The 23,320-nt window shown below is 45.6% G+C and overlaps 1 protein-coding gene across 1 annotated transcript in view; it reads left to right on the top strand.

The window, feature by feature from the left end:
* The window catches only part of atrn (attractin), a 224,784-nt gene that overhangs the window by 52,746 nt on the left and 148,718 nt on the right, over window positions 1–23,320 (top strand). Inside the window, 6 exon segments of the mRNA XM_042325050.1 lie at window positions 4,110–4,264; window positions 9,046–9,130; window positions 11,658–11,881; window positions 15,720–15,841; window positions 17,715–17,853; window positions 19,431–19,612. Of these exon segments, the coding sequence (XP_042180984.1) occupies window positions 4,110–4,264; window positions 9,046–9,130; window positions 11,658–11,881; window positions 15,720–15,841; window positions 17,715–17,853; window positions 19,431–19,612 (907 nt within the window).

The raw sequence follows: 23,320 nt of genomic DNA on the forward strand, positions 1-23,320 counted from the left end.
TTGTTTTAGTTTCTGTCTGTAGGCTCAACAAAATGTAGTCTGGTCAGCTTTTCCGAAAGGGGCGGGCTACCTTATATGCTGTCGCTGTTAGAGTAACAATGATGGGTCTTTCTGCCCTGGTTGCGCAATGATATGCTGATAAAATTTAGGGAGTCTTGTTTTCAGATTAGCCTTGTTAAAATCTGCTACAATGAATGCAGCTCCTGATAAATCTTTCTGTTTGCAGACTACTTAAATAAAGTTTGTTCAGAGCCATCGATGTGTCTGCTTGGGGGGGGATATATACGGCTGTGATTATAATCGAAGAGAATTCTCTTGGTAGATAATGCGGTCTACATTTGATTGTGAGGAATTCTAAATCAGGTGAACAGAAGGATTTGAGTTCCTGTATGTTTCTGTCATCACACCATGCACGTTAGCCATAAGGCATACGCCCCCGCCCCTCTTCTTACCAGAAAGATGTTCGTTTCTGTCTGCGATGCGTGGAGAAACCCGCTGCTGCACCGCTTCGGATACTCTCTCCGGTTAGCCATGTTTCCTGAAGCTGCTTACAGTCTCTGATGTCCCTCTGGAATGCTACCCTTGCTCGGATTTCATCAACCTTGTTGTCAAGAGACTGGACATTGGCTGAATGCTAGGGAGTGGTGCACGATGTGCCCGTCTCCGGAGTCTGACCAGAAGACCGCTTTGTTTCCCTCTTTTTCTGAGTCGTTTTTTTTTTTTGGTGCTGCATGTGATCCACTCTGTTACTTGTAAGGCAGAACACAGGATCCGCTCGCGAAAAACATATTCTTGGTCGTACTGATGGTGAGTGCTGCTGATCTTATATTCAGTAGTTCTTCTCGGCTGTATGTAATGAAACCTAAGATGACCTGGGGTACTAGTGTGCTAACTGCTAAAAAACAAAAAACTGCATAGTTTCTAGGACTACTGGCCATCTCTGTCGGCGCTTGCCAAGTGGTATACTACTACTACTACAGCTGCTACTACTACTACTACTGCTGCTACTGCTGCTACTACTACTACTACTACTACTACTACTACTTACTACTACTACTATTACTACTACTACTACTACTAGTACTACTACTACTACTACTATTACTACTACTACTACCACTACTACTACTGCTACTGGTACTACTACTACTGTTGCTACTACTACTACTACTGCTACTGCTACTGTTACTACTACTACTACTACCACTATTGCTACTAGTACTACTACTACCACTATTACTACTACTACTAGTACTACTACTACTACTACTACTACTACTACTACTACTACTACTACCACTATTACTACTACTACTAGTACTACTACTACCACTATTACTACTACTACTACTACTACTACTACTACTACTACTACTACTACTACTACCACTATTACTACTACTACTATTACTACTACTACTACTACTACTACTACCACTACTACTACTACTACTACCACTATTACTACTACTACTAGTACTACTACTACCACTATTACTACTTCTACTAGTACTACTACTACTAGTAGTACCCTGATCCCAAGCGACTAACATGGATGTTCTAATAGTGTGAATATGCCCTGTTGAAACACCCATGTTAACAGTAATCTGCTCTCTACAGTGTTTAACTGACCTCATCACTACTGACCTGATCACTGCTACTACTGACCTGATCACTGCTACTACTGACCTGATCACTGCTACTACTGACCTGATCACTACTACTACTACTACTGCTACAGCTGCTACTACTACTACTACTACCACTACTACCACTAACATGGATGTTCGAACAGTGTGAATATGCCCTGCAGTAATCTGCTCTCTACAGTGTTTAACTGACCTCATGATAACATATTGTCTACACTCTAGTAACCACCATTGCAGTACATGCATCATACTCTGTGTAGATATTATGGTTTGTTAGGATGAATGTACCTGGTGGTGTTGGTACTGGGTGTATCTAGAATGACAACCTGGTGGTGTTGGTACTGGGTGTATCTAGAATGACAACCTGGTGGTGTTGGTACTGGGTGTATCTAGAATGACAACCTGGTGGTGTTGGTACTGGGTGTATCTAGAATGACAACCTGGTGGTGTTGGTACTGGGTGTATCTAGAATGACAACCTGGTGGTGTTGGTACTGGGTGTATCTAGAATGACAACCTGGTGGTGATTGGTACTGGGTGTATGGAACTAGAATGACAACCTGGTGGTGTTGGTACTGGGTGTATCTAGAATGACAACCTGGTGGTGTTGGTACTGGGTGTATCTAGAATGACAACCTGGTGGTGTTGGTACTGGGTGTATCTAGTAGTGAGGTCTGCACATGACAACCTGGTGGTGTTGGTACTGGGTGTATCTAGAATGACAACCTGGTGGTGTTGGTACTGGGTGTATCTCAAAGAATGACAACCTGGTGGTGTTGGTACTGGGTGTATCTAGAATGACAACCTGGTTTAATCATGGTGTTGGTAAATATATCTAGAATGACAACCTGGTGGTGTTGGTACTGGGTGTTGATACTGTATGACAACCTGGTGGTGTTGGTACTGGGTTTACATACTTATCTCTAGAATGACAACCTGGTGGTGTTGGTACTGGGTGTATCTAGAATGACAACCTGGTGGTGTTGGTACTGGGTTGTATCTAGAATGACAACCTGGTGGTGTTAACATCTGTACTGGGTGACAATAAAATCTTTGAGAATGACAACCTGGTGGTGTTGGTACTGGGTGTATCTAGAATGACAACCTGGTGGTGTAGGTACTGGGTGTATCTAGAATGACAACCTGTTCCCAACATAGGGCACTACTTTAGACCAGGACCATAGGGAATAGGGCACTACTTTAGACCAGGACCCATAGGGAATAGGGCACTACTTTAGACCAGGACCCATAGGGAATAGGGCACTACTTTAGACCAGGACCCATAGGGAATAGGGCACTAGGGCACTACTTTAGACCAGGACCCATAGGGAATAGGGCACTACTTTAGACCAGGACCCATAGGGAATAGGGCACTACTTTAGACCAGGACCCATAGGGAATAGGGCACTACTTTAGACCAGGACCCATAGGGAATAGGGCACTACTTTAGACCAGGACCCATAGGGAATAGGGCACTACTTTAGACCAGGAACCATAGGGAATAGGGCACTACTTTAGACCAGGAACCATAGGGAATAGGGCACTACTTTAGACCAGGAACCATAGGGAATAGGGCACTACTTTAGACCAGGAACCATAGGGAATAGGGCACTACTTTAGACCAGGAACCATAGGGAATAGGGCACTACTTTAGACCAGGAACCATAGGGAATAGGGCACTACTTTAGACCAGGAACCATAGGGAATAGGGCACTACTTTAGTCCAGGACCCATAGGGAATAGGGCACTACTTTAGACCAGGGCCCATAGGGAATAGGGCACTACTTTAGACCAGGACCCATAGGGAATAGGGCTCTACTTTAGACCAGGACCCATAGGGAATAGGGCACTACTTTAGACGAGGACCCATAGGGAATAGGGCACTACTTTAGACCAGGACCCATAGGGAATAGGGCACTACTTTAGACCAGGACCCATAGGGAATAGGGCACTACTTTAGACCAGGACCCATAGGGAATAGGGCACTACTTTAGACCAGGAACCATAGGGAATAGGGCACTACTTTAGACCAGGAACCATAGGGAATAGGGCACTACTTTAGACCAGGAACCATAGGGAATAGGGCACTACTTTAGACCAGGAACCATAGGGAATAGGGCACTACTTTAGTCCAGGACCCATAGGGAATAGGGCACTACTTTAGACCAGGGCCCATAGGGAATAGTGCACTTCGTTAGACCAGGAACCATAGGGAATAGGGCACTACTTTAGATCAGGACCCATAGGGAATAGGGCACTACTTTAGACCAGGACCCATAGGGAATAGGGCACTACTTTAGACCAGGACCCATAGGGAATAGGGCACTACTTTAGACCAGGACCCATAGGGAATAGGGCACTACTGTAGACCAGGACCCATAGGGAATAGTGCACTACTGTAGACCACTACTGATTTGTTTGTGTCCTGCTGATGTTCTCCATGATTCTGTATGTTCTCCAGGACGGTTCTAAAGGACAGCGGGTTCTTCCGGTACCTCCACACGGCGGTCATCGTTAGCGGAACCATGCTGGTGTTTGGAGGAAACACTCACAACGACACGTCCATGAGCCACGGCGCCAAGTGCTTCTCCTCGGACTTCATGGCCTATGACCTGGGTACGTGACTGCCTTACGACAGCCTTATGACTGCTTATAACATTCTTATGACACTCATAAAAATTCATAGATACTTCATTTGTTTGTGTAGAACAGCATCATGACCACTCATAAACATTCATAACAACACCTATATTTTATGTCAGTTTAAAGTTAGTTAGTTCATTAAAAGAACAGCAGAGACTGATCTCTTGAAAGGAAGCTAAGATGGCTGCCAGACCTTGCATCCCAAATGGCACCCTATTCCCTATATAACGCACTACTTTTGACCAGAGCCTTGTGTGCTATTCTATGCACTACCCATAAGTCTAGTATTTCTATATGTATTTATTCTGACTCCACATCGTTGTGAAGCGCTCGTAAACAAGCCATTTCAGGGTAAAGTTTCAAGTTTACACCCATTGTATTCGGCACACGTTACAAATACAATTTGACTTAAATTACGGTAGATACCGTAGATCCTCTTCCTCCTCCCCTCCGTTGTGTAGGGAGGATCAGGCCCCCAGGGCTGTGAGCTTTGTAATGAGCTAATAGGACACTATGCTATTGAAGGTCTTGCTGTAGTCGATGAACAGCGTCCTCACGTAAGCATTCCTTTTGTCCAGGTGGGTGAGGGCATTGGTGCCATGGCGATTGCGTCGTCCGTGGATCTGTCAAGGCGGTAGGCGAATTGGAGAGGGTGGAGTGTGTCGGAGGGAGGTGATGTGGTCTTTGACTAGCCTCTTGAAGCACTTGATGATGAAGGAAGTGAGTGTTACTGGTCAGTAGTCATTCAGTTCAGTTTCCTTCCCTTTCACGGGCAGGGGGACGATGGTGGACATCCTGAAGCAGGTGGGGACAACGGCCTGGGCTAGGGTGAGATTGAGAATGTCAGAACACAACAGCCAGCTGGTCTGCTCTGAGGGCACAGCTAGGAATGCCGTCTGGGACGGCAGCATTGTGAGGGTATAAATGACTTTCAGACGTCCTCAGTGGAGACTGAGAGTGTGTAGCCAACGTTGTCTCCTCTGCAGACCAGAGTCATTGTGTTGTCTCCTCAGCAGATCAGGGTCATTGTGTTGTCTCCTCAGCAGACCAGGGTCATTGTGTTGTCTCCTCAGCAGATCAGAGTCATTGTGTTGTCTCCTCAGCAGATCAGGGTCATTGTGTTGTCTCCTCAGCAGATCAGGGTCATTGTGTTGTCTCCTCTGCAGATCAGGGTCATTGTGTTGTCTCCTCTGCAGATCAGGGTCATTGTGTTGTCTCCTCTACAGATCAGAGTCATTGTGTTGTCTCCTCAGCAGATCAGGGTCATTGTGTTGTCTCCTCTGCAGATCAGGGTCATTGTGTTGTCTCCTCAGCAGATCAGGGTCATTGTGTTCGATTCTTGAGAAAAAGGTCTTTAGTTTAGCCGGTATGGCGGCGTTGGTGATGTGGCTGGCTTTCCTTTTGTAATCTGTCATCGTTAGGAGCCTTGTGTCCAACCCCTGAGTTAGACAGTCGCTGTGTTGATAAAAGTTTGGGAGCATGGTTCTCAAATTACTTTTGTTAAAGTCCCCGCAACAATGAACACAACCTCCGGGAATGTGGTCCCCAGTTTGTTCAGGGTCGAACGAAGATTTTTGAGAGCTTTTTTGCTGTCGGCTTGGGGTGGGATGTACACAGCTGTGGAGATAATCCCTGAGAACCCTCTCGGAAGAATGGGTTCTCAATGTAGTGTGATTTCGGCGGAGATTGACTGACTTGCTCTGAGGACTAATGGTTCCTTCTTAACGAGCTGAAGTCATTAGAAAATACGATTTAAAGCCTGTTTATTGTAATGGACGATTTAAGACCGTTTCTTCTCCTGGCGTTAGTTCAGAACTGATCGTCAATCTGCTGTTAGCAGTCAGGACCACCAGAGGGAGCGGTGTACCCACAACAGTACTGCAGAGAGACTCGCCTTGTAGAGTAGTAACACGATGTGGAAGCCTTGTGTCTCAAGACCAGGGTAGCTTCATCAAAACATTATCCTACCTCTACTACCACAGAGAGTAGCTACATCAATACATTCTGCTACTACCACAGAGGGTAGCTACATCAATACATTCTGCTACTACCTCTACTACCACAGAGGGTAGCTACATCAATACATTCTGCTACTACCACAGAGGGTAGCTACATCAATACATTATCCTACCTCTACTACCACAGAGGGTAGCTACATCAATACATTATCCTACCTCTACTGCCACAGAGGGTAGCTACATCAATACATTCTGCTACTACCACAGAGGGTAGCTTCATCAATACATTATCCTACCTCTACTACCACAGAGGGTAGCTACATCAATACATTATCCTACCTCTACTACCACAGAGGGTAGCTACATCAATACATTATCCTACCTCTACTACCACAGAGGGTAGCTACATCAATACATTCTGCTACTACCTCTACTACCACAGAGGGTAGCTACATCAATACATTCTGCTACTACCTCTACTACCACAGAGGGTAGCTACATCAATACATTCTGCTACTACCTCTACTACCACAGAGGGTAGCTACATCAATACACTATCCTACCTCTACTACCACAGAGGGTAGCTACATCAATACATTCTGCTACTACCACAGAGGGTAGCTACATCAATACATTATCCTACCTCTACTACCACAGAGGGTAGCTTCATCAATACATTATCCTACCTCTACTACCACAGAGGGTAGCTACATCAATACATTCTGCTACTACCACAGAGGGTAGCTTCATCAATACATTATCCTACCTCTACTACCACAGAGGGTAGCTACATCAATACATTATCCTACCTCTACTACCACAGAGGGTAGCTTCATCAATACATTATCCTACCTCTACTACCACAGAGGGTAGCTACATCAATACATTCTGCTACTACCTCTACTACCACAGAGGGTAGCTACATCAATACATTCTGCTACTACCTCTACTACCACAGAGGGTAGCTACATCAATACATTCTGCTACTACCTCTACTACCACAGAGGGTAGCTACATCAATACATTCTGCTACTACCTCTACTACCACAGAGGGTAGCTACATCAATACATTCTGCTACTACCACAGAGGGTAGCTACATCAATACATTATCCTACCTCTACTACCAGAGGGTAGCTTCATCAATACATTATCCTACCTCTACTACCACAGAGGGTAGCTACATCAATACATTCTGCTACTACCTCTACTACCACAGAGGGTAGCTACATCAATACATTCTGCTACTACCACAGAGGGTAGCTACATCAATACATTATCCTACCTCTACTACCACAGAGGGTAGCTACATCAATACATTCTGCTACTACCACAGAGGGTAGCTACATCAATACATTATCCTACCTCTACTACCACAGAGGGTAGCTACATCAATACATTCTGCTAATCTACTACCACAGAGGGTAGCTACATCAATACATTCTGCTACTACCTCTACTACCACAGAGGGTAGCTACATCAATACATTCTGCTACTACCACAGAGGGTAGCTACATAATACATTATCCTACAGAGGGTAGCTACATCAATACATTCTGCTACTACCTCTACTACCACAGAGGGTAGCTACATCAATACACTATCCTACCTCTACTACCACAGAGGGTAGCTACATCAATACATTCTGCTACTACCTCTACTACCACAGAGGGTAGCTACATCAATACATCCTACTACTACCACAGAGGGTAGCTACATCAATACATTCTGCTGCTACCTCTACTACCACAGAGGGTAGCTACATCAATACATCCTACTACTACCACAGATGGTAGCTACATCAATACATCCTACTACTACCACAGAGGGTAGCTACATCAATACATCCTACTACTACCACAGAGGGTAGCTACATCAATACATCCTACTACTACCACAGAGGGTAGCTACATCAATACATCCTACTACTACCACAGAGGGTAGCTACATCAATACATCCTACTACTACCGCAGAGGGTAGCTACATCAATACATTATCCTACCTCTACTACCACAGAGGGTAGCTACATCAATACATTCTGCTACTACCACAGAGGGTAGCTACATCAATACATTCTACTACTACCACAGGGGGTAGCTACATCAATACATTATCCTACCTCTAGTACCACAGAGGGTAGCTACATCAATACATCCTACTACTACCACAGAGGGTAGCTACATCAATACATTCTGCTACTACCGCAGAGGGTAGCTACATCAATACATTATCCTACCGCTACTACCACAGAGGGTAGCTACATCAATACATTCTGCTACTACCACAGATGGTAACTACATCAATACATTCTGCTACTACCACAGAGGGTAGCTACATCAATACATTCTACTACTACCACAGAGGGTAGCTACATAAATACATTCTGCTACTACCACAGAGGGTAGCTACATCAATACATTCTGCTACTACCACAGAGGGTAGCTACATCAATACATTCTGCTACTACCACAGAGGGTAGCTACATCAATACATTCTGCTACTACCACAGAGGGTACCTACATCAATACATTCTTCTGCTACCACAGAGGGTAGCTACATCAATACATTCTACTACTACCACAGAGGGTAGCTACATCAATACATTCTGCTACTACCGCTACTACCACAGAGGGTAGCTACATCAATACATTCTATTACTACCACAGAGGGTAGCTACATCAATACATTCTGCCACTTTAGTTTTCCCTGTCTGTTTTCTCTTTCTTTTCTAGAATGTTCTCATTGTCCAGATTTAGCAACAGATAAAAATGTGTATCTCGTCCCCTCTCTTCTTCAGCATGTGATGAGTGGTCAGTGCTGTCCAGACCAGACCTCCACCATGATGTCAACCGCTTCGGACACACAGCCATCTACAGTGACAGGTACGGAAACACCCTCTGATTGGTCAGGTACAGAGACACGTTCTATTGGGACAGAGGGACAGGTGTTGTACAGTAAACTGGGACAGGGGTTGTACAGTAAACTGGGACTGGTGATGTACATTAAACTGGGACAGGGGGTGGTACAGTAAACTGGGACAGGGGTTGTACAGTAAACTGGGACAGGGGTTGTACAGTAAACTGGGACAGGGGTTGTACAGTAAACTGGGACAGGGGTTGTACAGTAAACTGGGACAGGGGTTGTACAGTAAACTGGGACAGGGGTTGTACAGTAAACTGGGACAGGGGTTGTACAGTAAACTGGGACAGGTGCTGTACAGTAGACTGGGACAGGTGTTGTACAGTAAACAGGGACAGGTGCTGTACAGTAGACTGGGACAGTTGCTGTACAGTAGACTGGGACAGGTGCTGTACAGTAGACTGGGACAGGTGTTGTACAGTAAACAGGGACAGGTGCTGTACAGTAAACTGGGACAGGGGTTGTACAGTAAACTGGGACAGGGGTTGTACAGTAAACTGGGACAGGTGCTGTACAGTAAACTGGGACAGGTGCTGTACAGTAAACTGGGACAGGTGCTGTACAGTAAACTGGGACAGGTGCTGTACAGTAAACTGGGACAGGTGCTGTACAGTAAACTGGGACGGGTTGTACAGTAAACTGGGACAGGTGCTGTACAGTAAACTGGGACAGGTGATGTACAGTAAACTGGGACAGGTGCTGTACAGTAAACTGGGACAGGGGTTGTACAGTAAACTGGGACAGGGCTTGTACAGTAAACTGGGACAGGTGTTGTACAGTAAACTGGGACTGGTGATGTACAGTAAACTGGGACAGGGATTGTACAGTAAACTGGGACAGGGGTTGTACAGTAAACTGGGACAGGTGTTGTACAGTAAACTGGGACTGGTGATGTACAGTAGACTGGGACAAGGGTTGTACAGTAGACTGGGACAGGGGGGGTACAGTAGACTGGGACAGGGGTTGTACAGTAGACTGGGACAGGGGTTGTACAGTAGACTGGGACAGGGGTTGTACAGTAGACTGGAACAGGGGTTGTACAGTAGACTGGGACAGTAGACTCCTCAGATTAGGCAGGAAATCAGCCTGTCCCCTCTCATTCTCCTCCTCAGATTAGGCAGGAAGTCAGCCTGTCCCCTCTCATTCCCCTCCTCAGATTAGGCAGGAAATCAGCCTGTCCCCTCTCATTCCCCTCCTCAGATCAGCCGGGGGTGACTGCCCCCCCCTGCAGCGAAACCCTAATGTTCCTAGTTGATGGGGACCTGCTGTCTCTTCCACGATCGGCCCCTTAGTTTTGTTGAGTAAGAGGTTATTTTCCTGGCAGCACTCTGCCAAGGCTCATTCTCCCTGTCTCGTCGTTGTTTGTAATCAGGCCTACAACTGATGTGTCGTCAGCAAAGTTGATGATTGAGTTAGAGGCGTGCGTGGCCACGCAGTCGTGGGTGAACAGGGAGTACAGGAGGAGGCTGAGCACGCACCCCTATGGGGCCCCAGTGTTGTTGTTTTGTTCATTCTTTCTAATGTGTGAAGTGATTATCTTTTTGTTTTCTCATGATTTGGTTGGGTCTAATTGTGCTGCTGTCCTGGGGCTCTGTGGGGTCTGTTTGTGTTTGTGAACAGAGCCCTAGGACCAGCTTGCTTAGGGGACTCTTCTCCAGGTTCATCTCTCTGTAGGTGTTGACTTTGTTGTGGAAGGTTTGGGAATCGCTTCCTTTTAGGTGGTTGTAGAATTTAACGGCTCTTTTCTGGATTTTGATAATTAGTGGGTATCTGCCTAATTCTGCTCTGCATGCGTTATTTGGTGTTCTACGTAGGATGATATTTTTACAGAAATCTGTATGCAGAGTCTCAATTTGGTGTTTGTCTCTTTTAGTAAATTCTTGGTTGGTGAGCGGACCTCAGACCTCACAACCATAAAGGGTGTAATGGGTTATATAACTGATTCAAGTATTTTTAGCCAGATCCTAATTGGTATGTTGAATTTTATGTTCCTTTTGATGGAGTAGAAGGCCCTTCTTGTCTTCTCTCAGATCGTTCACAGCTTTGTGGAAGTTACCTGTGGCGCTGATGTTTAGGCCAAGGTATGTATCGTTTTTTGTGTGCTCTAGGGCAACAGTGTCTAGATGGAATTTGTATTTGTGGTCCTGGCAACTGGACCTTTTTTGGAACACCATTATTTTTGTCTTACTGAGATTTACTGTTAGGGCCCAGGTCTGGCAGAATCTGTGCAGAATATCTAGGTGATGCTGTAGGCCCTCCTTGGTTGGTGACAGAAGCACCAGATCATCAGCAAACAGTAGACATTTGACTTCAGATTCTAGTAGGGTGAGGCCGGGTGCTGCGGACTGTTCTAGTGCCCTCGCCAATTAGTTGATATATATGTTGAAGAGGGTGGGGCTCAAGCTGCATCCCTGTCTTACTCCACAGCCCTCTCGCACGCTCTCTCTCTTTCTCTCTCTCACTCTCCTTTTTCCCCTCTCTCTCCTCCAGTGTAATGTACGTGTTCGGGGGGTTTAACAGTCTCCTGCTGAGTGACATTCTGATGTATACGCCAGCCAGCTGCTCCAGCGCACCCAACGCTGCCGTCTGTGCAGCAACCTGGCTGGGAGTTCACTGCCTCTGGAATGCTACCCTAGGGACGTGCCTGCCTTGGGACTCGAACCCTGGATTCCTGGATGAGCAGACCGCCTTGGCCTCCTGTGGAACCAGAACATGTAGGTAACCTGTCTATCTAACAAACCTCTAATTTACCCCCACTTACCATCATACAGTTTACTACCTCCCTTATCAAAGAGAAAATAAACCCTGCTCTTCCCGGTATTTTATTAAGGCCTTATAACCATAATGGCCCTATAGACCTTTTGAACTGCTGTTTAAGTGTGTTTGGAAACAACTAGCTAACTTTGTCTAGTGGTTTTAGCAACGACGAGGTGGGATGGTCTTTACGACCGGGGGCAAATCTGTTTTTGCACATTTTAGTTGATAGATTTTCCAAAACAGGCATTGCAGCGGGCTGCATGGAGAGTAACATTAGCATCAGGAGGTGGCGGTGCCAGGATAAGTTGTTTATGATGTTAACCATATATTTTAGTTAACGTCAGCTAGCTAGCTACATATAAATAGGATCGACAGTCAACAAAATGTGTTTAAAAAAATAGCTTGGTCTGCCATAAAACAACAGTGTTAGCTACCTAAGCTAGTAGTTAAGCTAATTAAGAGATTTCCGGTCCCAAAGAGAGAACTATGACAAAAACACAATTACCTCAAAATATGAAACTTATCACTTGAAAATGTGACCCGATTCAGGAAACCTCGTGTGTCACAAATCAAATTCAGTCGTTTTTTTTCCCTTTTTCATATTTTTTATTTTTTTTTGCAGAAATGCCTTCTGGGACATGTGAACTTTCTTTTGCCTTAATAACAAACTTGTAAATGCGAGTAAATTCCGGCCTAGTTTGTTTAGCCACAGAAAAAGTCAGCAACCTTCCCAACCTGCCACGATTGGTTGAGATAATGAGTAGGCTGGACATGCCAAGAGAGGAGTTCGGATACAATGTAGAAAATAAGAAAAATAAAGGAAAACCCTTGAATTAGTGTGTTCGAACTTTTTGACTGGTACTGTACATAGGCTCCGATTTGATACAGGAACAATACGTTTTAGTTCTCAATGATTCGGTTTGATTAGAGGAACGAATCAATGAGATTCGGTGAGATGCAATACCATTTGTCACATAAACACATTCGTTGTCCCAAATCAAATCTGCTGCTGATGGAGCTCATGAGCTGCGCCTCTCTGAGCTGAAGTGTGTGTGTTGTGTAAATGATGTAAGGTAACTGCCGAAAGGATCCGCCAACATAAAGTGTCTTAATACGGCGTTGAACCACTTTGATGCAACAACATTTTTCTACAAAATCTACAAGAAATTCCACCATTTGGTGTTTTCTTTATGGTGGTGGAAAACACTGTCTCAGGTGCCATTCCAGAATCTTCCATAAATGTTCAATTGGGTTGAGATCTGATGACTGAGATGATCTACATCATTTTCATGCTTCTCTTCTTCGACAAAGCAGTGCGAGTAGTAAAAGTGATTCCTTGTTATGAAATGATCAACTTTATCCTGTATATGAGTGCAATTGAGGTAAGTTAAGGAAATGTGTAGTGTAGCCTAGTGGTTAGAGCATTGGACTAGTAACCGAAAGGTTGTAAGTTCAAATCCCCGAGCTGACAAGGTACAAAATCTGTCGTTCTGCCCTTGAACAGGCAGTTAACCCACTGTTCCTAGGCCGTCATTGAAAATAAGAATTTGTTCTTAACTGACTTGCCTAGTAAAATAAAGGTAAAAAAAAATATATATATAAAAACATACCATAATATACAGTGCACTCAGAATGTATTCAGACCCCTTGACTTTTTCAAATGACTTATTCTAAAATGTATTAAATAGTTTTTCCCCCCTAATCAATCTACACACAATACCACATAATGACAAAGCAAAACAAAATATATAATATTCAGACATCTTTACTCAGTATGATGTTGAAGCACCTTTGGCAGCAATTACAACCTCGAGTCTTCTTGGGTATGACGCTACACGCTTGGCACACCTGTATTTGGGATATTGCCTGGAGTTGTTGCAAAATGATAATTGCAACATAATTATTTGCTTAGTTTTGACAGTGAAGGAGAGGACGCAGCTGTCAGAAAATTTGATTTATCATCTCCTTTGTCTTGATCACATTGAGGGAGAGGTTGTTGTCCTGGCACTGCACTGTCAGGTCTCTGACCTCCTCCCTATAGGCTGTCTCATCGTTGTCGGTGATCAGGCCTAGTGGTGTGTCATCAGCATACTTAATGATGGTGTTGGAGTCGTGCCTGGCCGTGCAGTCATGAGTGAACAGGAAGTACAGGAGGGGACTGAGCACGCACCCCTGAGGGGGGCCTCCATGTTGAGGATCAGCATGGCAGATGTGCTGTTACCTACCCTTACTACCTGTGGGCGGCCTATCAGGAAGTCCATCAGGAAGTCCAGAGCTGAGTACGCTGAGCTGTAGTCAATGAACAGCATTCTCACATAGGTGTTCCTTTTGTCCAGGTGGGAAAGGGCAGTGTGGAGTGCAATAGCCTCATCTGTGGATCTGTTTGGGCGGTATGCAAGCTGGAGTGGGTCTAGGGTTTCTGAGAAAATGGTGTTGATGTGATCCATGTCCAGCCTTTCATATCACTTCATGACTGCTACGGGTCGGTAGTCATTTAGGCAGGTTACCTTAGTGTTCTTGGGCACAGGGACTGTGGTGGTCTGTTACAGACTGGGTCTGGGAGAGATTGAAAATAGCAGTGAAGACACTTGCCTGTTGGTCAGAGCATGCTCTGAGTACAAGACCTGGTAATGGCCCTGCGGCCTTGTGAATGTTGACCTGTTTAAAGGCATCTCCAATCCAAAATTAAATCTAGAATTGGCTTCCTATATCGCAACAAAGCATCCTTCACTCATACTGCCAAACCTACCCTTGTAAAACTTTCCATCCTACTGATCCTCGACTTCGGTGATGTCATCTATAAAATAGCCTCCAACACTCTACTCACAAACTGGATGCAGTCTATCACTGTACCATCCGTTTTGTCACCAAAGCCCCATATACTACCCACCATTGCGACCTGTACGCTCCCGTTGGCTGGCCTTCGCTTCATACTCGTCGCCAAACCCACTGGCCTCAGGTCATCTACAAGACCCTGCTAGGTAAAGTCCTCCCTTATCTCAGCTCACTGGTCACCAGAGCAGCACCCACTCGTAGCACACGCTCCAGCAGGTATATCTCACTGGTGACCCCCCAAAACCAATTCTTCCTTTGGTCGTCTTTCCTTCTAGTTCTCTGCTGCCAATGACTGGAACGAATTGCAAAAATCTCTGAAGCTGGAAACACACATCTCCCTCACTAGCTTTAAGCACCAACTGTCAGAGCAGTTCACAGATCACTGCACCTGTACATAGCCCATCTGTAAATAGCCCATCTGTAAACAGTCCATCCGTAAACAGTCCATCCAACTACCTCATCCCCATACTGTATTTATTTATTTATCTTGCTCCTTTGCACCCCAGTATCTCTACCTGCACATTCATCTTCTGCACATCTACCATTCCAGTGTTTTACTTGCTATATTGTATTTACTTTGCCACCATGGCCTTTTTTTGCCTTTACCTCCCTTCTCACCTCATTTGCTCACATTGTATATAGACTTGTTTCTACTGTATTATTGACTGTATGTTTGTTTTACTCCATGTGTAACTCTGTGTCGTTGTATCTGTCGAACTGCTTTGCTTTATCTTGGCCAGGTCGCAGTTGTAAATGAGAACTTGTTCTCAACTTGTTAAATAAAGGTGAAAAAAAATAAAATACATTGTTACTATGTTATACTACTAATATACAATACCACGCTATACTATACTAGTACTACACTAGTACTATACTACTAATATACTATTCTTGTGCTAAACTATTACTATTCTTTTACCAAAGTATGGTTTAACAAGGTCCTCTCTGGTTGTATTGTAGATGCTGACAACGATCGTTGTGACCACTACACGGACTGCTACAGCTGTACAGCCAATACTAACGGCTGCCAGTGGTGTGCTGTTCAGTGTGTCTCCGTGAGCTCCAACTGCACGGCCGTCACGGTAAGGGGTGGTGTGCTGTTCAGTGTGTCTCCGTGAGCTCCAACTGCACGGCCGTCACGGTAAGGGGTGGTGTGCTGTTCAGTGTGTCTCCGTGAGCTCCAACTGCACGGCCGTCACGGTAAGGGGTGGTGTGCTGTTCAGTGTGTCTCCGTTGAGCTCCAACTGCACGGCCGTCACGGTAAGGGGGCCGTGGTGTGCTGTTCAGTCTGTCTCCGTTGAGCTCCAACTGCACGGCCGTCACGGTAAGGGGTGGTGTGCTGTTCAGTGTGTCTCCGTTGAGCTCCAACTGCACGGCCGTCACGGTAAGGGGTGGTGTGCTGTTCAGTGTGTCTCCGTTGAGCTCCAACTGCACGGCCGTCACGGTAAGGGGTGGTGTGCTGTTCAGTGTGTCTCCGTGAGCTCCAACTGCACGGCCGTCACGGTAAGGGGGTGGTGTGCTGTTCAGTGTGTCTCCGTTGAGCTCCAACTGCACGGCCGTCACGGTAAGGGGTGGTGTGCTGTTCAGTGTGTCTCCGTTGAGCTCCAACTGCACGGCCGTCACGGTAAGGGGGGTGGTGTGCTGTTCAGTCTGTCTCCGTTGAGCTCCAACTGCACGGCCGTCACGGTAAGGGGTGGTGTGCTGTTCAGTGTGTCTCCGTTGAGCTCCAACTGCACGGCCGTCACGGTAAGGGGTGGTGTGCTGTTCAGTCTGTCTCCGTTGAGCTCCAACTGCACGGCCGTCACGGTAAGGGGGTGGTGTGCTGTTCAGTCTGTCTCCGTTGAGCTCCAACTGCACGGCCGTCACGGTAAGGGGTGGTGTGTTCTGTTCAGTCTGTCTCCGTTGAGCTCCAACTGCACGGCCGTCACGGTAAGGGGTGGTGTGCTGTTCAGTCTGTCTCCGTTGAGCTCCAACTGCACGGCCGTCACGGTAAGGGGTGGTGTGCTGTTCAGTGTGTCTCCGTTGAGCTCCAACTGCACGGCCGTCACGGTAAGGGGTGGTGTGCTGTTCAGTGTGTCTCCGTGAGCTCCAACTGCACGGCCGTCACGGTAAGGGGTGGTGTGCTGTTCAGTCTGTCTCCGTTGAGCTCCAACTGCACGGCCGTCACGGTAAGGGGTGGTGTGCTGTTCAGTGTGTCTCCGTGAGCTCCAACTGCACGGCCGTCACGGTAAGGGGTGGTGTGCTGTTCAGTGTGTCTCCGTTGAGCTCCAACTGCACGGCCGTCACGGTAAGGGGTGTGCTGTTCAGTGTGTGCTGTTCAGTGTGTCTCCGTTGAGCTCCAACTGCACGGCCGTCACGGTAAGGGGTGGTGTGCTGTTCAGTGTGTCTCCGTGAGCTCCAACTGCACGGCCGTCACGGTAAGGGGTGGTGTGCTGTTCAGTGTGTCTCCGTGAGCTCCAACTGCACGGCCGTCACGGTAAGGGGTGGTGTGCTGTTCAGTGTGTCTCCGTGAGCTCCAACTGCACGGCCGTCACGGTAGTCTGTCTCCGTTGAGGGGTGGTGTGCTGTTCAGTGTGTCTCCGTGAGCTCCAACTGCACGGCCGTCACGGTAAGGGGGGTGGTGTGCTGTTCAGTGTGTCTCCGTGAGCTCCAACTGCTCCAACTGCACGGCCGTCACGGTAAGGGGTGGTGTGCTGTTCAGTGTGTCTCCGTGAGCTCCAACTGCACGGCCGTCACGGTAAGGGGTGGTGTGCTGTTCAGTGTGTCTCCGTTGAGCTCCAACTGCACGGCCGTCACGGTAAGGGCCGGGACGGGTCACTTTACATTTAGATAAGATGGACTTTCACACAATTTGTATTTGGCACCATTAGGGTTGATAAAAATGTAACTTTCATAAAATCAGGAAATCCAGGAATCGTCATGTATGTGAATGTAAGACATGTCTTCCTACCTCAGGGGGCCATAGTGGAGTACGGTATCTGCCCCAAAGACAACCCGTCTTATGTCTGCAACAAGAAGACCAGCTGTAAGAGCTGTGGCGTGGACCAGAACTGCCAGTGGGAACCCAGAAACCAGGAGTGTATCTCTCTACCTGGTAAGAAACCAGAAGTGTACCTATGTACCTGGTTAGAACCCAGAAGAGTATCTCTCTACCTGGTTAGAACCCAGAAGAGTATCTCTCTACCTGGTTAGAACCCAGAAGAGTATCTCTCTACCTGGTTAGAACCCAGAAGAGTATCTCTCTACCTGGTTAGAACCCAGAAGAGTATCTCTCTACCTGGTTAGAACCCAGAAGAGTATCTCTGTACCTGGTTAGAACCCAGAAGAGTATCTCTCTACCTGGTTAGAACCCAGAAGAGTATCTCTCTACCTGGTTAGAACCCAGAAGAGTATCATATAATCGTTTTGTTTAACAACATTTTATCTCCATTTTTGACTCATCAAAAGTAGCCACCTTTTTGCAGACATAACAGCCGAACACGATGCTCGTGGCATTCTTTCTACAATGGAAACCATCGCCCGGAAATTGCAGTCACGAAAACGGCGAATAATATTCCAAATTAGCTCCATAATATCGACAGAAACATGGCAAACGTTTATAATCAATCCTCAAGGTGTTTTTCAAATATCTATTCGATAATATATCCGTTGGGACAATGAGTTTTTCAGTAGGACCGATTGGAATAATGGCTACCTCTGTATTTTACGCGAGAGTCACCCTGGGAGCCATCAGGTGACCGCTTACGGGTATTCTTCAACATAAATGCGTAAAACTACGTCACAATGCTGTAGACACCTTGGGGAATATGTAGAAAGCGTAAGCTGGTTTTGATTGCACATTCACAGCTCAATAGGGACTAATTGGAACGCAGCGCTTTCAAAATATGGGGCACTTCCAGATTGGATTTTTCTCAGGCTTTCGCCTCCAACATCAGTTCTGTTATACTCACAGACAATATCTTTACAGTTTTGGAAACGTTAGAGTGTTTTCTATCCAAAGCTGTCAATTATATGCATATTCTAGCATCTTGTCCTGACAAAATATCCCATTTACTACGGGAACGTTTTTTTTCCAAAAATGAAAATACTGCCCCTAGAGTCGCAACAGGTTTTAAGAGGGTAACACAGTCCGTTCCAACGCTGCTTCTATACAGACAGAGGGGTTTGGAAGTTAGAAAATCTGGGACACCTGTAGGAATTGTTAGCATAAACTTTCAAAGCTTAATTTACTTCCTTACATTGTCAGCCCGTTACTTTGTCAACCTGTTACTTTGTCAACCTGTTACTTTGTCAGCCTGTTACTTTGTCAACCTGTTACTTTGTCAGCCCGTTACTTTGTCAGCCCGTTACTTTGTCAGCCCGTTACTTTGTCAGCCCGTTACTTTGTTCCTGTTAAAGGCCTTTTTGTAACCCTGTTAAAGCCCGTTACTTTGTCTTTTTTTGTCATTTACATTTTTTTACTTGTTCCTGGAAAAAGGCCTTTTTATAACTCTGAAATTTTTTTTTTTTCACATTTAAAAAAAATTTTTTTACATCTTGTCGTTTACCGCTTACCTTTGTACCATTTCAGGTTACTAACTGGTTTCAATAAAAACTGAAAAACTGGGGGATCTAAAACTTTTGACCAGTAGTGTATATCTCTATTTATAATCAATATTTCTCTTCCTCCAGAGAATATATGTGGTGAGAACTGGCACCTGGTTGGTAACTCATGTCTGAAGTTCATCACAGCCAAGGACTCGTATGATAATGCAAAGCTGACCTGTCGGGGTCACAACGCCGTCCTGGCCTCACTGACCAATCAAAAGATGGTAGACTTCGTCCTCAAGGAGCTGCAGATCATGAGCGTTCTGGTGAGCAAGGTCACTATAGTTACAATATATTACAACATATATATACATATATATATAGCAAGGTCACTATAGTTACAATATATTACAACATATATATACATATATTTAGCAAGGTCACTATAGTTACAATATATTACAACATACAGTGCCTTGCGAAAGTATTCTGCCCCCTTGAACTTTGCGACCTTTTGCCACATTTCAGGCTTCAAACATAAAGATATAAAACTGTATTTTTTTGTGAAGAATCAACAACAAGTGGGACACAATCATGAAGTGGAACGACATTTATTGGATATTTCTGACTTTTTTAACAAATCAAAAACTGAAAAATTGGGCGTGCAAAATTATTACTTTCGTCTTCTCCTTTGTATGAGCTGAAAGTTTAGAGGGACGGAGGTCTTGGTAAGATTTGCAGTGGTCTGATACTCCTTCCATTTCAATATTATCGCTTGCAGGCACTGATCAGTTTGATGGAGAATAGAACAGCAGTTTTCAGTATATATAGAATGGTCACTATAGTTACAATATTTTACAATATATATATATATAGAGTGGTCAGTATAGTTACAATATATATATATAAAAACAGTTGAAGTTGGAAGTTTACATACACTTAAGTGTATGTATTAAAACTAGTTTTTCAACCATTCCACAAATGTGTTGTTAACAGACTATAGTTTTGTCAAGTCGGTTAGGACATCTACTTTGTGCATGACACAAGTCATTTTTCCAACAATTGTTTACAGACAGATTATTTCACTTATAATTCACTGTATCACAATTCCAGTGGGTCAGAAGTTTACATACACTAAGTTAACTGTGCCTTTAAACAGCTTGGAACATTCCAGAAAATTATGTCATGGCTTTACAAGCTTCTGATAGGCTAAATGACATCATTTGAGTCAATTGGAGGTGTACCTGTGGACGTATTTCAAGGCCTACCTTCAAACTCAGTGCCTCTGCTTGACATCATGGGAAAATCAAAAGAAATCAGTCAAATGAAATCAAATCAAATCAAATTTTATTTGTCACATACACATGGTTAGCAGATGTTAATGCGAGTGTAGCGAAATGCTTGTGCTTCTAGTTCCGACAATGCAGTAATAACGAGCAAGTAATCTAACTAGCAATTCCAAAAAAACTACTGTCATACACAGTGTAAGGGGATAAAGAATATGTACATAAGGATATATGAATGAGTGATGGTACAGAGCAGCATAGGCAAGATACAGTAGATGATATCGAGTACAGTATATACATATGAGATAAGTATGTAAACCAAGTGGCATAGTTAAAGTGGCTAGTGATACATGTATTACATAAGGATGCAGTCGATGATATAGAGTACAGTATCAACGTATGCATATGAGATGAACAATGTAGGGTAAGTAACATTATATAAGGTAGCATTGTTTAAAGTGGCTAGTGATATATTTACATCATTTCCCATCAATTCCCATGATTAAAGTGGCTGGAGTAGAGTCAGTGTCATTGACAGTGTGTTGGCAGTAGCCACTCAATGTTAGTGGTGGCTGTTTAACAGTCTGATGGCCTTGAGATAGAAGCTGTTTTTCAGTCTCTCGGTCCCAGCTTTGATGCACCTGTACTGACCTCGCCTTCTGGATGGCAGCGGGGTGAACAGGCAGTGGCTCGGGTGGTCCTTGATGATCTTTATGGCCTTCCTGTAGCATCGGGTGGTGTAGGTGTCCTGGAGGGCAGGTAGTTTGCCCCCGGTGATGCGTTGTGCAGACTTCACTACCCTCTGGAGAGCCTTACGGTTGAGGGCGGTGCAGTTGCCATACCAGGCGGTGATACAGCCCGCCAGGATGCTCTCGATTGTGCATCTGTAGAAGTTTGTGAGTGCTTTTGGTGACAAGCCGAATTTCTTCAGCCTCCTGAGGTTGAAGAGGCGCTGCTGCGCCTTCCTCACGATGCTGTCTGTGTGAGTGGACCAATTCAGTTTGTCTGTGATGTGTATGCCGAGGAACTTAAAACTTGCTACCCTCTCCACTACTGTTCCATCGATGTGGATGGGGGTGTTCCCTCTGCTGTTTCCTGAAGTCCACAATCATCTCCTTAGTTTTGTTGACGTTGAGTGTGAGGTTATTTTCCTGACACCACACTCCGAGGGCCCTCACCTCCTCCCTGTAGGCCGTCTCGTCGTTGTTGGTAATCAAGCCTACCACTGTTGTGTCGTCCGCAAACTTGATGATTGAGTTGGAGGCGTGCATGGCCACGCAGTCGTGGGTGAACAGGGAGTACAGGAGAGGGCTCAGAACGCACCCTTGTGGGGCCCCAGTGTTGAGGATCAGCGGGGAGGAGATGTTGTTGCCTACCCTCACCACCTGGGGGCGGCCCGTCAGGAAGTCCAGTACCCAGTTGCACAGGGCGGGGTCGAGACCCAGGGTCTCGAGCTTGATGACGAGCTTGGAGGGTACTATGGTGTTGAATGCCGAGCTGTAGTCGATGAACAGCATTCTCACATAGGTATTCCTCTTGTCCAGATGGGTTAGGGCAGTGTGCAGTGTGGTTGAGATTGCATCGTCTGTGGACCTATTTGGGCGGTAAGCAAATTGGAGTGGGTCAAGGGTGTCAGGTAGGGTGGAGGTGATATGGTCCTTGACTAGTCTCTCAAAGCACTTCATGATGACGGATGTGAGTGCTACGGGCGGTAGTCGTTTAGCTCAGTTACCTTAGCTTTCTTGGGAACAGGAACAATGGTGGCCCTCTTGAAGCATGTGGGAACAGCAGACTGGTATAGGGATTGATTGAATATGTCCGTAAACACACCGGCCAGCTGGTCTGCGCATGCTCTGAGGGCGCGGCTGGGGATGCCGTCTGGGCCTGCAGCCTTGCGAGGGTTAACACGTTTAAATGTCTTACTCACTTCGGCTGCAGTGAAGGAGAGACCGCATGTTTCCGTTGCAGGCCGTGTCAGTGGCACTGTATTGTCCTCAAAGCGGGCAAAAAGTTATTTAGTCTGCCTGGGAGCAAGACATCCTGGTCCGTGACTGGGCTGGGTTTCTTCCTGTAGTCCGTGATTGACTGTAGACCCTGCCACATACCTCTTGTGTCTGAGCCGTTGAATTGAGATTCTACTTTGTCTCTGTACTGGCGCTTAGCTTGTTTGATAGCCTTGCGGAGGGAATAGCTGCACTGTTTGTATTCAGTCATGTTACCAGACACCTTGCCCTGATTAAAAGCAGTGGTTCGTGCCTTCAGTTTCACACGAATGCTGCCATCAATCCACGGTTTCTGGTTAGGGAATGTTTTAATCGTTGCTATGGGAACGACATCTTCAACGCATGTTCTAATGAACTCGCACACCGTATCAGCGTATTCGTCAATGTTGTTGTCTGACGCAATACGAAACATCTCCCAGTCCACGTGATGGAAGCAGTCTTGGAGTGTGGAGTCAGCTTGGTCGGACCAGCATTGAACAGACCTCAGCGTGGGAGCTTCTTGTTTTAGTTTCTGTCTGTAGGCAGGGATCAACAAAATGGAGTCGTGGTCAGCTTTTCCGAAAGGGGGGCGGGGCAGGGCCTTATATGAGTCGCGGAAGTTAGAGTAACAATGATCCAGGGTCTTTCCACCCCTGGTTGCGCAATCGATATGCTGATAAAATTTAGGGAGTCTTGTTTTCAGATTAGCCTTGTTAAAATCCCCAGCTACAATGAATGCAGCCTCCGGATAAATCGTTTCCAGTTT

This window comes from Oncorhynchus tshawytscha, linkage group LG08, assembly GCF_018296145.1.
Source record: "Oncorhynchus tshawytscha isolate Ot180627B linkage group LG08, Otsh_v2.0, whole genome shotgun sequence".
Lineage (NCBI taxonomy): Eukaryota > Metazoa > Chordata > Actinopteri > Salmoniformes > Salmonidae > Oncorhynchus > Oncorhynchus tshawytscha.